Source organism: Leiobunum rupestre, chromosome 6 (genome assembly GCF_980474605.1).
Source record: "Leiobunum rupestre chromosome 6, qqLeiRupe1.1.hap1, whole genome shotgun sequence".
NCBI lineage: Eukaryota > Metazoa > Arthropoda > Arachnida > Opiliones > Sclerosomatidae > Leiobunum > Leiobunum rupestre.
The window spans coordinates 15,176,098-15,188,185 of record NC_143389.1 but is presented as its reverse complement, the minus strand read 5'-3'; the positions used below and the strand labels follow the sequence as shown (position 1 = coordinate 15,188,185).

Sequence of the window (12,088 nt, the reverse complement as noted above, 5' to 3'; positions counted from 1 at the left end):
GTTTTATGTATTTTAAGTAATTATAAAACTTAATAAATGGTATGAAATCTGAACATTTAAAAAATCGAATGGAAAAATAACATTTAAGTATTGTATAATATACAGGATTTCTAAATTGAGCGATCTTACCGTTTTTTCTCAAAAACGACTTTATGGAATATTCTCAGGGTATATACAACGCATAGTAATCAACTGAATTTGCAAATTTCAGAAAATGCAAAGCATTTTTGGGCGATTAAGAAAATAAAATTTTTTACCGGTAGGTCGCAGATAAAAAGTGTCAATGAGAAGGTTAAATAGCCTATTGAAAAAAAGTAGGAATATAATTGGTTCGGTCAAAAAAGGTTATTTTTCCCCAAGTTTTGAGGGCTTGAATGAATACAAGCTGGCCGCAGAAGGCAATAGCTTCTTTTGTTGAAATAAAAGCTTCGGAATTTCGATAAAAAAGTTTAAAATTGATTGTTTCAGCTTTACAACAATTGTTCAAAATTCTCACCGTCCGCTGGGATACACCTTTGGGTACGGTGAAGCATATTTCGAAACGAGCTTTGTATGATTTCTGGCATTTCAAGAGGAAACACCGTGTATGTCGAAACGGGTAAACGGTAGACGTTGTCTTTAATAAAACCCCACAAGAAGAAGTCCAGTGGTGTTAAGTCCGGAGATCTAGCAGGACAACACACAGGTCCATTCTTAAAACAATAGTGGTAATAATACGTCCTACAATCATCTACTCTTATTCTTCATTTTATTCACTAAATTTTAAACGTTGATTTTTCGCAATTATGTAGCTTTAATTCCAACAAACGGACATTTTTGTTATTTGCTTATTTTCGTTTCAAAAAAAGGTAATACCTTCTACGGCCAACTTGTCTTCTTTCAAGCCCTCAAAACTCGAGGGGAAAACCGTATTTTTACAGAACTAGTTGTATGCTTACTTCTTTCAATATTCTCTTCAACTTTCTTTTAGACATTTTTGTCTGCGACCTACCGGTGAAAAAATGCTTTGTTTATTCTTTAATTTACAAATTCAATTGATTACTATGCGTTGTATATACCCTGGAAATTTCACAATTATCAGTCGAGCCGTTTTTGAGAAAAACACTTGGATCGATCAATTTAAAAGACCCTGTATAAATTTATATAGTTATACGTGTTTTTATATTTTTATAGACAAACATTCATTTAAGTTAACTTCATTATAATTCACCTTAATTTCCTAATTTCACAGCCTTAATTATACGTTGAATTTGGACAATACTACGAAAATTATCGTGTTCAGCCATATCTTTGAGCTCTGTCATTCTAGCGGTACTATTCCCAATTCAATGGCGAAAACGGTTCGGCGTCTAGTTATAGTGAGTGAAGCATTTGCGTACTCTCTTTATATATAAAGCGAGTATTACCCCTTAACTCCGCGCGTATCGTTTAATACGTAGCAGTGCGTTGATGATAATAAGTAAAAGAAAGATGATAATGTCGGACAGTGATTAGGATACTCAATGAAACTTTGATTGAAATGCTTTTATTGATAGATAACACAAAAATGAAAAATATAAACGAAAAACTAAAAATAGGATTTCTTACGTAAATCAGGCGTATCCTCGGGATACCTGGCAGCCATGGTGAGGGTTATACACTTAAAAATGGGGGCGGTTAAATAAAATAAAGAAAGTAAAACTTGCGTTAGGCGCTTAAATTTACTTGGAGATTTTAGATAGACCTATCTACTAGCGAATTTGTAGCCGGTGAGCTTATACATTATAAAAGTTAAATTTTTAAAACCTTAATTTTCTGAGTAATAAAGCTGGACTATCTCATAATTTCTTTCGCTTTCAAGCTGCCACGCCCGTTTCTATAGGGCATCACCACAACCTCCAAAATCATCCTATATAATTTTATGTTGTCTATTTTAATACTTTGGTTTTATTATATTTAGGTACCTTAATTAATTTTAGAATAATTATAAATCAAATTTTCAAAAATAACACTTTTATTGAAATTTTCTTACTAATAAAATAAAAAAATGTTTTAATTATAACTTTTAATGAGTGTTAAAAGTGGATTGTTGAATAATCAACTTTTCTTATAGTCCTTAAAGTTAGGTTTATCCTCTCTTTTATTTGTTTTTTCTCTTTTGGAATTCTGTGCTACAAAAGACCATTAGTGTTGTGTGTCATATTTCGATAATATATTTGATTGTAGTATAGTATAAATTTATATTTACTTTGAATTCATTTTGGGTATTTCCGGCCATAATCAACAAACTTCCAGAATTTAGTGGAATAATGATTTCCGCTACTTTGGCCTAATTGATATATGATGATAGTTAACAATATATATACGATGTTTTATTGTGGTATTTGCGGAACTTACTTCATTCCTTCGAATTTCAAAATTTCGGGTCTCTCCCAAAGAAATTGATGCTATTGTTGGCTGGATCCCCATGGTCCTTTCGTTGTCATCATGCCAAGGAACAGCGTCATGCTGGTTCCTATACTTGTTTAACAGCACACAGTTAAACGTAGCCTCTATTTTGCATACGTCTTTACAGTATGTCTGTATCCGCTTCATAATGTCTTTTACTTTTGTAGACCACTGTAAATGTGAAAATTTAATGAAAGCGTAATTTTTTTAGAAATTATAGTTTTAAATACATACATTTTCATTCGCTGGGTGTGAAATGGCCTTTCCGTAAGTGTAGGCTAGCGGGCCGTAACAACATGTCAGTCTCGGCATATGCCCTTTTTGTTCCCAAGGAATGTTTTTCCTGTTGCACAAATATTCCATCAACATATCAGCCTCTTGCTTTGGGACGAAATCTGTATCGTAGTATATTCTAAAAAATGCGTTATTAGAATTTACGATGTGTGCAATATTTTTTTTAATTTAACAAACTTACAGCGATGGCGCATCAAATGTTTTGTCCAAAACAATCCACCTGCGATTTTCTTTACTTTGAATTTTTATTGGACATCGACTTTTATCCAAATCCTTTAATTATATACCGAATTAATATTTTTAATTGGTTAGTGTTTTTTACAACTAAAGTTGTTAAAATCTTACTAGAGTTACTCGAGACATTACTGACACTGCTCTTTCTATTGTTTTAATTTTTTTAATTACATTTCCTTTTGTTTTTATTGGCCTCTTCGTTCCCCGACGTTCAAGTTCAACTATAAAAATACACATTGGTGGTTAATATTTTTCTAATTCATGGGTTTGCTTCATTAGCGGCTTGGCACGATGACGTCAGGTAATGTCACCAACGGTTTTCTTCCCTAACAGCGGCCATGAATGGCTAAAGCTTTTTAGTGACGTCAGAGTGCCTAGTCTCCATTAAACGTTAACACGCGTTAAAATTATTCTACCTTTCTCGCTACCGTTCTCGTTTGGTAATCCACCAAATAGTTTTGTATACAAAAGCTTAGCTATAAAAATAAATTAATGAATATAATTTTTTACGCGATAATGGTTTTAAAAATCTTACAGATTGTATTTGGTCCTAAATTTTCGGTGTCGTTCGTAACAGCAAATGGCGCCAATATCTTTCTACCTTCTTGGGTTTGGACAGTGAACTCGGCCCAGCCAATATGGTTTTTGTTTCCTGTTTTTACGCGTGGTGAAAGCTTCTTGTCCATGGCCGCACCCCACATGGCCAATGTTGTTTCATTTGCCGTACCACTGTCAACTACGGTGGAATTGGTCCACTGCGATCCGATTTTTATTCTCACCTCCCTGAAAATTTTTGATGGCATTTTAATGAAAACATTGAAATAGCCTCCGATATTATGAGATAAAGCGCAAAAATCGATAGATATAGGAAAAAACATATCCCTCACCACTTTAAGTAATTTGTGAAAGGCCCATTATATTGTTTTTCATGTTCACAAAATTACATGATATTGTTTAAAAAAATATAGATTACTTACATTGAGTGACAGCTTTCACACTGATGATATTCGTTTACAAATGGAACTTGACGGGAAAATCCGGATGAGTAAGCAACCCGATAAAAATAACTAAATAAAGTAACTCTCAATAAAATCTAAAAGCAACCGAAATCTAAACTATAGCTATCGTATAACATTAAAGTAATCTCAATTAAAAATTGAAGAAAAGCTTTGAAAAAAAATTAAGTCTTGAAAAATTATATTAAAAAGTTCGCGTATTAGGAGTCAAATCTAAAGTGACAACGGATGCCCGAAATCGAATCTTTTATATCATAATTTTCAAAAAGGGACCGGTCCATATTTTGCCCCCTTAGAAGGACGCAGAAAAGTTGTTTGACTTTTCGCGGTATTTTGCTGGACGCGTCCATGATAAATACCCCCCCCCCCGACCATAAATGCCTATGATTTTTCGCTGATGATATCTTTAATGTGGCAGAGAGTTTGTTGGATTTACAAACACTTCTAACTGTTTGTGGTGAATATGCGACCAACTATGGCTTAGAGTTTGGGGGTGAAAGCGTAGAGGAAGAGATTATCAAGTTGAACATTCAAGATGAAGAAATAGCTAGAACTGATACTGTTGAATATCTCGGAGTACTGTTTCATTCAATCTCGGATTATCTCCTTCGACAAGAAGATAAGGTGCGTAAGAAGGCGTGTAAATTGATGGGTGCGATAAAACATCAAGGAATGCATTCGTACAACCGCTACGAAGTTAGCCGAACACTATGGAAAGCAGTAGCTGTCCGGGTCTTACATATGGGAATGAAGTACTATTATTATTCCTAATATCCGGCGCACAAAGAGTCGAGCCTAGACTCCCCGCTACTCGTTCCAGGAAATGGCAAATAGAAGGTTTAGAAACGGCGCGAAAAACCGTGTTCTTGGTAAATTTCGAAATAAAACCCGCTAAAGTATAGACCCCGGCCTTAATTTGAAAAACGTCGATTCTCTCAATATTTAAAATTTCATAACTTTTAAAATGTATGAGCTCACTGGATACAAATTCGCTAGTAGATAGGTCTATTAGAGTAGAGTAATATATCTAAAAATCATGATGGTGGCGTGCGCGGGTTTGGAAATATAACCCGCTAAAGTATAAACCCCGGCTTTAATTTTAAAAACGGCGATTCTCTCAATATTTAAAATTCCATAACTTTTATAATGTATGAGCTCACCGGCTACAAATTCGCCAGTAGATAGGTCTATTAGAGTAGAGTAATATACATTAAAATCTAGATGGTGGCGTGCGCGGATTTCGAAATAAAACCCGCTAAAGTATACTACCCGGCTTTAATTTGAAAAACGTACATTTTCTTAATATTTAAAATTTCATAACGTTTATAATTTACGAGCTCACTGGCTGCAAATTGGCTAGTAGATACGTCGCTTGGAGGAGAACAATATATGTAAAAACAAAGATGGTGTCGTGCGCGGATTTGGAAATATAACCCGCTAAAGTATAGACCCCGGCTTTAATTTGAAAAACGTCGATTATCTCAATATTTAAAATTTCATAACCTTTAAAATGTATGAGCTCACTGGCTACAAATCCGTTAGTAGATAGGTCTATTAGAGTAGAGTAATACATCTAAAAATCAAGATGGTGGCGGGCGCGGATTTCGAAATACAACCCGCTAAAGTATAGACCCCGGCTTTAATTTGAAAAACGTACATTTTCTTAATATTTAAAATTTCATAACGTTTAAAATGTATGAGCTCACTGGCTGCAAATTGGCTAGTAGATAGGTCGCTTGGAGGAGAACAATATATGTAAAAACCAAGATGGTGTCGTGTACGGATTTCGAAATATAACCCGCTTAAGTATAGACCCCGGCTTTAATTTGAAAAACGTGGATTTTCTCAATATTTAAAATTTCATAACTTTGTATTTACGTTCTCCTTCCTTCCGAGTTTGTTTTTTTTTGAAGCATTAAAGTTTGTAAAATTATCTTTAAAAGAATGATCGGCAAATGTGCCTTCGTGTTACTTATTTTTAGCCATTTTAGATCTATAGTTAGATAATTTTTCGTGATTTGTAAGCTTACTTTCGTTTATTTAAAAATTGCATAGCTACCGCCATCTATGGTAGTTTTTCGTTGTTTAGTATAGTTCAATTTTTTTTTGTTAATTTCGCGAGTACCACGATTTCTCAAATGTTCCTCTGATAAAATCTATTTCGGCGAAATGACGGTTATGAATATTGGCTTGTAAAATTTCACTTTCCAAAAGAATATCACTATAATATTCACGACCAGTATGGCACGCCAAACCGGACAATATTCGTCTACCACTCGCTATATTCATACTTTACCTCTTGTTATATTCATACTTGGTCTTGTTATATTCATACTTGGTCTTGTTATATTCATACTTGGTCTTGTTATATTCATACTTGGTCTTGTTATATTCATACTTGGTCTTGTTATATTCATACTTGGTCTTGTTATATTCATACTTGGTCTTACTATACTCATACTTGGTCTTGTTATATTCATACTTGGTCTTACATTACTCATACTTGGTCTTACTATACTCATACTTGGTCTTACTATACTCATACTTGGTCTTGTTATATTCATACTTGGTCTTGTTATATTCATACTTGGTCTTGTTATATTCATACTTGGTCTTACTATACTCATACTTGGTCTTACTATACTCATACTTGGTCTTACTATACTCATACTTGGTCTTACTATACTCATACTTGGTCGTGCTATACTCATACTTGGTCTTACTATAGTCATACTTGGTCTTGTTATATTCATACTTGGTCGTGCTATATTCATACTTGGTCTTACTATATCTATACTTTGTCTCTCTCTTATACATCGAGGTCTCGCACACTTCGACTCTCTCTATACTCTAACTTGGTCGTTCGCTATTCATACATCGCACCTCTCTCTCATACTTCGTCTCTCTCTCTCTCTCTACTCTAACTTGGTCGTTCGCTATTCATACATCACACCTCTATCTCATACTTCGTCTCTCTCAATCTCTCTCTCTATCCATAGTTTCCTTAGCTTTCTCTCTAGCTACATACCGTCGAGCTATCCAATTCGAAGGTCGTCTGTCTCGAACTTTGTACCGCGCGCTTTTGACGCCGACTATATTTGGCCAAGTTAAGTGAGAACTTTACCAACTGAAAAACTATTCTGTCTCAGCCGTATTTTATTGTACAGGGTGTTTGGAAATTAAATTTGAAGAATGAGAATCTACCTGAGTTCAAAAGATTAGTAATTCGAGATACGTGACTTTTCCCCACATTTGAAAGGTATTCTGCGATTTGCAATCATTTTGCAAGTAGATGTATTGTACTAGACGGTTTTGGCCAAGGTTAGTTAATTTTAGGCTATAAAAGGTTGCCTCGATCACGCGTACCGCGCTTTAGCGGCCCCGTCAATAGCCTCGCATCTAATGTTAATGAAATCGCGGAAAAATATTTTTTCTTTGTATTTCCACTTTCCTATTTATAAAAAACAAGGTATAGTAAGTTAAACTATCTTTTCGCAATATATTTACGTATAATTCGTAATTAAAAAATATTACCTTATAAAAATTAAATGAAGAAAAAGAGACGCGTTTTTTACGCGAAGGCGCCATATTAGAATGCATAGTTTTGAAGGCTGTAGAGGTGTTTAGAGCGTTTTTACGCGTAAATAATGTCTCTCTTAAAATTTATAAATCTTAAATAAAAACAAATCTTTATTAATAGTATCATATGTAACATAATCACTCATAAGTTGGCCAAAAAAGCATTTTCTTTAATGAAACCTTGTTCACGGGATATGACGTAAATTACGTCACTTTCAGCTTAGTGGCGAAAAACGCGTCATCAGCTTTACTGATGGGAAACGGAATTTATTTAAGAATTCCGCGTGCGTTTGTAACTTTAACAATCTATAGTAATGTTTAGCTCGTGCCTCGCGATCATACAATTTCGTTTCGATGGTAACCATTTCAATAGCGCGAGGATTTTAAGAATTTTTGCATTTTTGGGTCTCCGTGTGAAACAAGGTCTCATTGAATTTATTTATATGGAAATGTTATACAGAGGCACACTTATGAGTAATTATGTTACATATGATAGTATATATATATTTAATTCACGAGTTTATAACCGTTCTTAGGTAGTATTTTCTGTAAATCTAATTATTTTTAAGAGTAAGAATCTTAAAACTAATATAATTGAAGATAAAAGAAGCTTAGGTACAACTTTGGAACTAAATAGGTAAACGATAGATGCTCTTCAGCCTGCATTTCTAGGAGGATGATTTCTGTTCAGGGTTGTACCTTTTTTATGGAAAAAATTTCAGTCAGATAAAATTACAAACCGGCCCTTACTAAATTTACAATATCATTCTAGGTTTAAAAAGAGGAAAGTTTAAAACTTGTTGAAACCTAAAATTATAATTTATTGCGCTTATAATATATTTTAACTTAATATTATTTAATAAAAATATTTAAAATAATATATTTACCCTGAAGTTACAGTGAATCTTCTTTTCACTTTTTGTTTTATTTATTTATTTATTTACATGTGTTTCAAGTATTATTCTATGTTGTTGACAACATCTAGAGGATGTTCTTGGTTTCTGTTTAACTCTTTTATAATTTATAAACACCGTTAAAAAATTAGAATCATTAAAAAAATATTATACTATTAGTTAAATATTAACCTACATTCGGTTTAATTCAATGTTTTTTTTTAATTTATTTAAAAATAATTGCTTTTTGTGGAATTTTCCTATCTGACTAACGTTAATTTTTTGTCGTAGCGAAAGCCTGGTGGGAAAATATATACACGGTAAATTCAGGCGATTGACGGGGCTGCTAAAGCGCGGTACGCGCTATCGAAGTTGGCCGTGCCTCGATACGCTGTGGTTGCTAAGGGCTAAGTTTGGTAACTTCGTTGCTAACGAACATCGTGACGTCACTGAGATGAGATCCTGCAATGGGATCGCATCTGGGCGACTTCACGATTTTAAAACGTTTTTCGACCGAAAACCCCATTCCCCGCCCCCATTTTCTATCGCTGTTTTGTTATATTATTCCCCTTACCAAATATTCAGTGACGTAGCCAGGGGCACGTGCCCCCCCCCCTCCGAAATGTATGGTTGTATGTACAATTTTTTAATTTTTTGTTTTACTTTTTTCATTGTGTGCCCTCCCCGAAACCAAATCCTGGCTACGCTACTGCAAATATTATCCAAGTAACACTTTGAATCTTTGACCTTCGTATTACAATGTGAATTAATATTCTATATTTTAGTGATTTCTAATCTTTATATTAGCAGAAGAAAACAGGTGGAAGCAGGCCCGTAGCCAGGATTTTTCAGTTGAAGGTAGAGGTCGGAGACGGTTAATCATTATCCATGTTTAAATTGATTTTTTCGTTAAAAAAATGTAAACAAAGAAATTTACCGGTTAATATTTCGGAAAATTATTAAAAAACATGTATTATTCGTAAAATTTGAGCTTTTTATCGAAAAAAATGTCGTTTTTCTGATTAATTTTACAAATTTATCAAAACATTAATCGGATAATACAGAAATATAAATAAATTACTCGATCAAAACGTTTTACGAATAATTTTGAAAGCTTTATCTATTGAATAAAAGTTAACCATCTAGTTGAAGGGGGCTCGCTCAGTGGCGTTCTGAAGGTTTGTGGCGCTAGGTTAAAAAAATTTATATGGCGCCAACCAACGTATGTTATACATGAAGTAAATTACGAACAAATAATCAATATCACACTACTACTTCTCTCAAACACTGCAAAAGTTGCAACGCTCACTGACGAAAATTTGATGGGAATGCCAAATAATTTAAAACAAAATCAAATAGTAAAAATTTATGTTTTTGAGCGCTGCGCCCATGTTTGAATTTAATTTATTCAAAGACATTAAATATTTCCAAAAAGAAGACTTTAGAAGCCATAGAGCTATTCCCCAAAGGAGGTGCCGGGCGGAAAAGTGTTAAGCACCGACGCGGAATAGTATACACTCTTTTTCGCGGTATTTTTAGGCGCGTCCATGTTTCGTTTTCCCCCTTTCAGCCTCATCCTCCATTACGGATACCTAAAGAGTGGATGCTAGACTCCCCGCTGAGGGCAGAGGTAATAACCTACGAGCGGGAGGCAAGTAAGAAGGGTCAAATAAAGGCGCGAAAAAGAGTGTATTGCCCCGTTGAATCACGAGTCAAAATATCCCGATGAATTTGCGCCACCCCCCCCCCCCCCCCCATACGACGACCAATGGAATGGTCCAAGTAAAGGCCAAACTATCGCGGCTGAAAGAGCCGAGACATTTCGCAACCACCGCTTTAAACAGAGGCCTTTATTAAAAGGTTGGTAGAAATGGCGACCCTCCCAGCAAAATTTGAATTTATGTGAAAGACCAATTAGAAACTGCTATTTCGTTACACGACGTCTGAAACGCAGACGATTTTAAACCGAAAACACGAAACTACGCGAGACAGGAAATTCGTTTTCATATAAATTCAAATATTGCTGCGAGGGTCGACATTTTTACACCCCTTTTAATAAAGGCCTTTTCATTATTTGGTATTTAAGAATATTAATAAAAAACTTTGATCGGTGCGAAAGGTAAACCCGAAATTTACCGTCATAATTTAGTCGAATCAAATAGTGGAAAATATCTTGCACGGTCCTACTGCCAGGTCGTTTGACGTCGACTTCGCGCTGTACACATAGTCAGCCTAAAAAATTAGCTCTATCCAGAAAACTGTAGGTGTTTGAGAACAAATAATCGAAGGTAGAAATAAGCTCAGACTAAATATGTGACGCCCGCCGGTCGCGATAAAATGTCTGAGTCATTATTGCAAAAATACATTTTGAATGTTGAATGGGTTTTTTTAGCCCGAGGGGCTCCTCTCGAACTCTTGGCACTGGCCCAACGGGTTCAATGGGAAAGACAGCACTGCATTAGCAGTTCCAAGGAAGCAAAATTTCGTTGAAAAACCGTTAAAAAACAGTTGATGAGTAGCTGATAATTAAAGTAAACGTTATAGAGACTTGGCACTCCGTAGCGTGGCATGCAGGGCTTGCCACCACCCTCCTACGCATTATAACCCGGCCACCTGAATTAAAGGCTTCAAAAGTCGCTCGATGACTTAGGCCTAAGGTGGTGCCTTGGGTATTAGCCTAGCTGATTATTATTATTATTATAGCTTTGGCCATGGCCGCCATTGTGGTAACAGTTTTCTCCCCACGATAAAAACTATTGAAAAAAACTGTGACGTAGTACTGCCAAGTCCCTATTGACTCGTTGATCATGTCCGGCTAAGGAACGCGCTAAAAACTAAATTCTAACCAATTTTGAACGTTTATTAGAGTAACGTAAAAAAACGTTATTTTCGGAACGTTTTTTAAGCTATTTTAAAACCATTATATTAACGTTTAAATTGATTTAATATCGGGTACATTATACAAATAAGCTTTAAATTCAGGTACTCTAGAGATCGGCAGTCAATTAATTTTTATCCATGAATAAAATAAGCTCGGCTATATTTAAATAATATTTATTTAAATAACCAATATATTGGTTATAGTTGAATAAAACTTGTAAAATGTTAAAATAATCGAAAGTGAATAAGCCTATTTTTTAAATAAAACAAACAATTATTTAAATAAATACCACTTTTATTCCAATAAATGCTTGGTTGCGTAAAAAACATAATTAAATAAGTTAAAATGATATTCTTTTTACCAACGTTTTTTAAATAAATCGGAAAATTTGTGGATAATGAATAAACAATTCCGAACACTAACCATATAAGCCAATACATTTAGCAACTTCTTCCAAAACAATTATAGAACAGGTAATTTTACCTTCCCTTGCTATAACTGTTGAATCTTATTTTTGTAAACTGAGAAACGGACACACAAACATATAAAACACCAAAAACATAAACTCCCGCTAATTGTCTCTACGCCAATACCTTGTACGTTCCTGGGGGGTTTTTTTTTTCACGGTATTGTCACCGCTCATATCCGGCGTTAAAAGTTTTCCCAAGCCGCAGTCAAGTGAAAACCCGTTTGACCAATAGGACTGCGGGGAAAGTTCGCGCCAGAACATTTTGGAGGGAAAGAGATGCTTTCTTTGTCGCCAG

At 34.7% G+C, this 12,088-nt stretch overlaps 1 protein-coding gene across 1 annotated transcript; it reads right to left on the bottom strand.

Annotated features, from left to right (window-relative positions):
- Positions 1-470: 470 nt before the first annotated feature.
- LOC149939354 (alpha-ketoglutarate-dependent dioxygenase alkB homolog 3-like) lies at positions 471-3,084 on the bottom strand. Its single transcript, XM_090179142.1, has 6 exons — positions 3,067-3,084; positions 2,903-2,994; positions 2,662-2,839; positions 2,377-2,598; positions 2,228-2,308; positions 471-692 (listed from the first exon to the last, which is right to left on the bottom strand). Exons 1-6 carry the CDS (start codon positions 3,082-3,084, stop codon positions 471-473), a joined length of 813 nt encoding a protein of 270 aa, XP_090035268.1.
- Between the last annotated feature and the right edge of the window lie 9,004 nt (positions 3,085-12,088).

Excerpts from the sequence above, each read along its gene's own strand:
- LOC149939354 (XM_090179142.1), bottom strand. Across the intron at positions 2,840-2,902 it reads ACATTTGATGCGCCATCGCT|AATATACTACGATACAGATT; the intron begins GTAAGTTTGTTA and ends CGCATTTTTTAG. Across the intron at positions 693-2,227 it reads ATACCCAAAATGAATTCAAA|AATGGACCTGTGTGTTGTCC; the intron begins GTAAATATAAAT and ends TATTGTTTTAAG.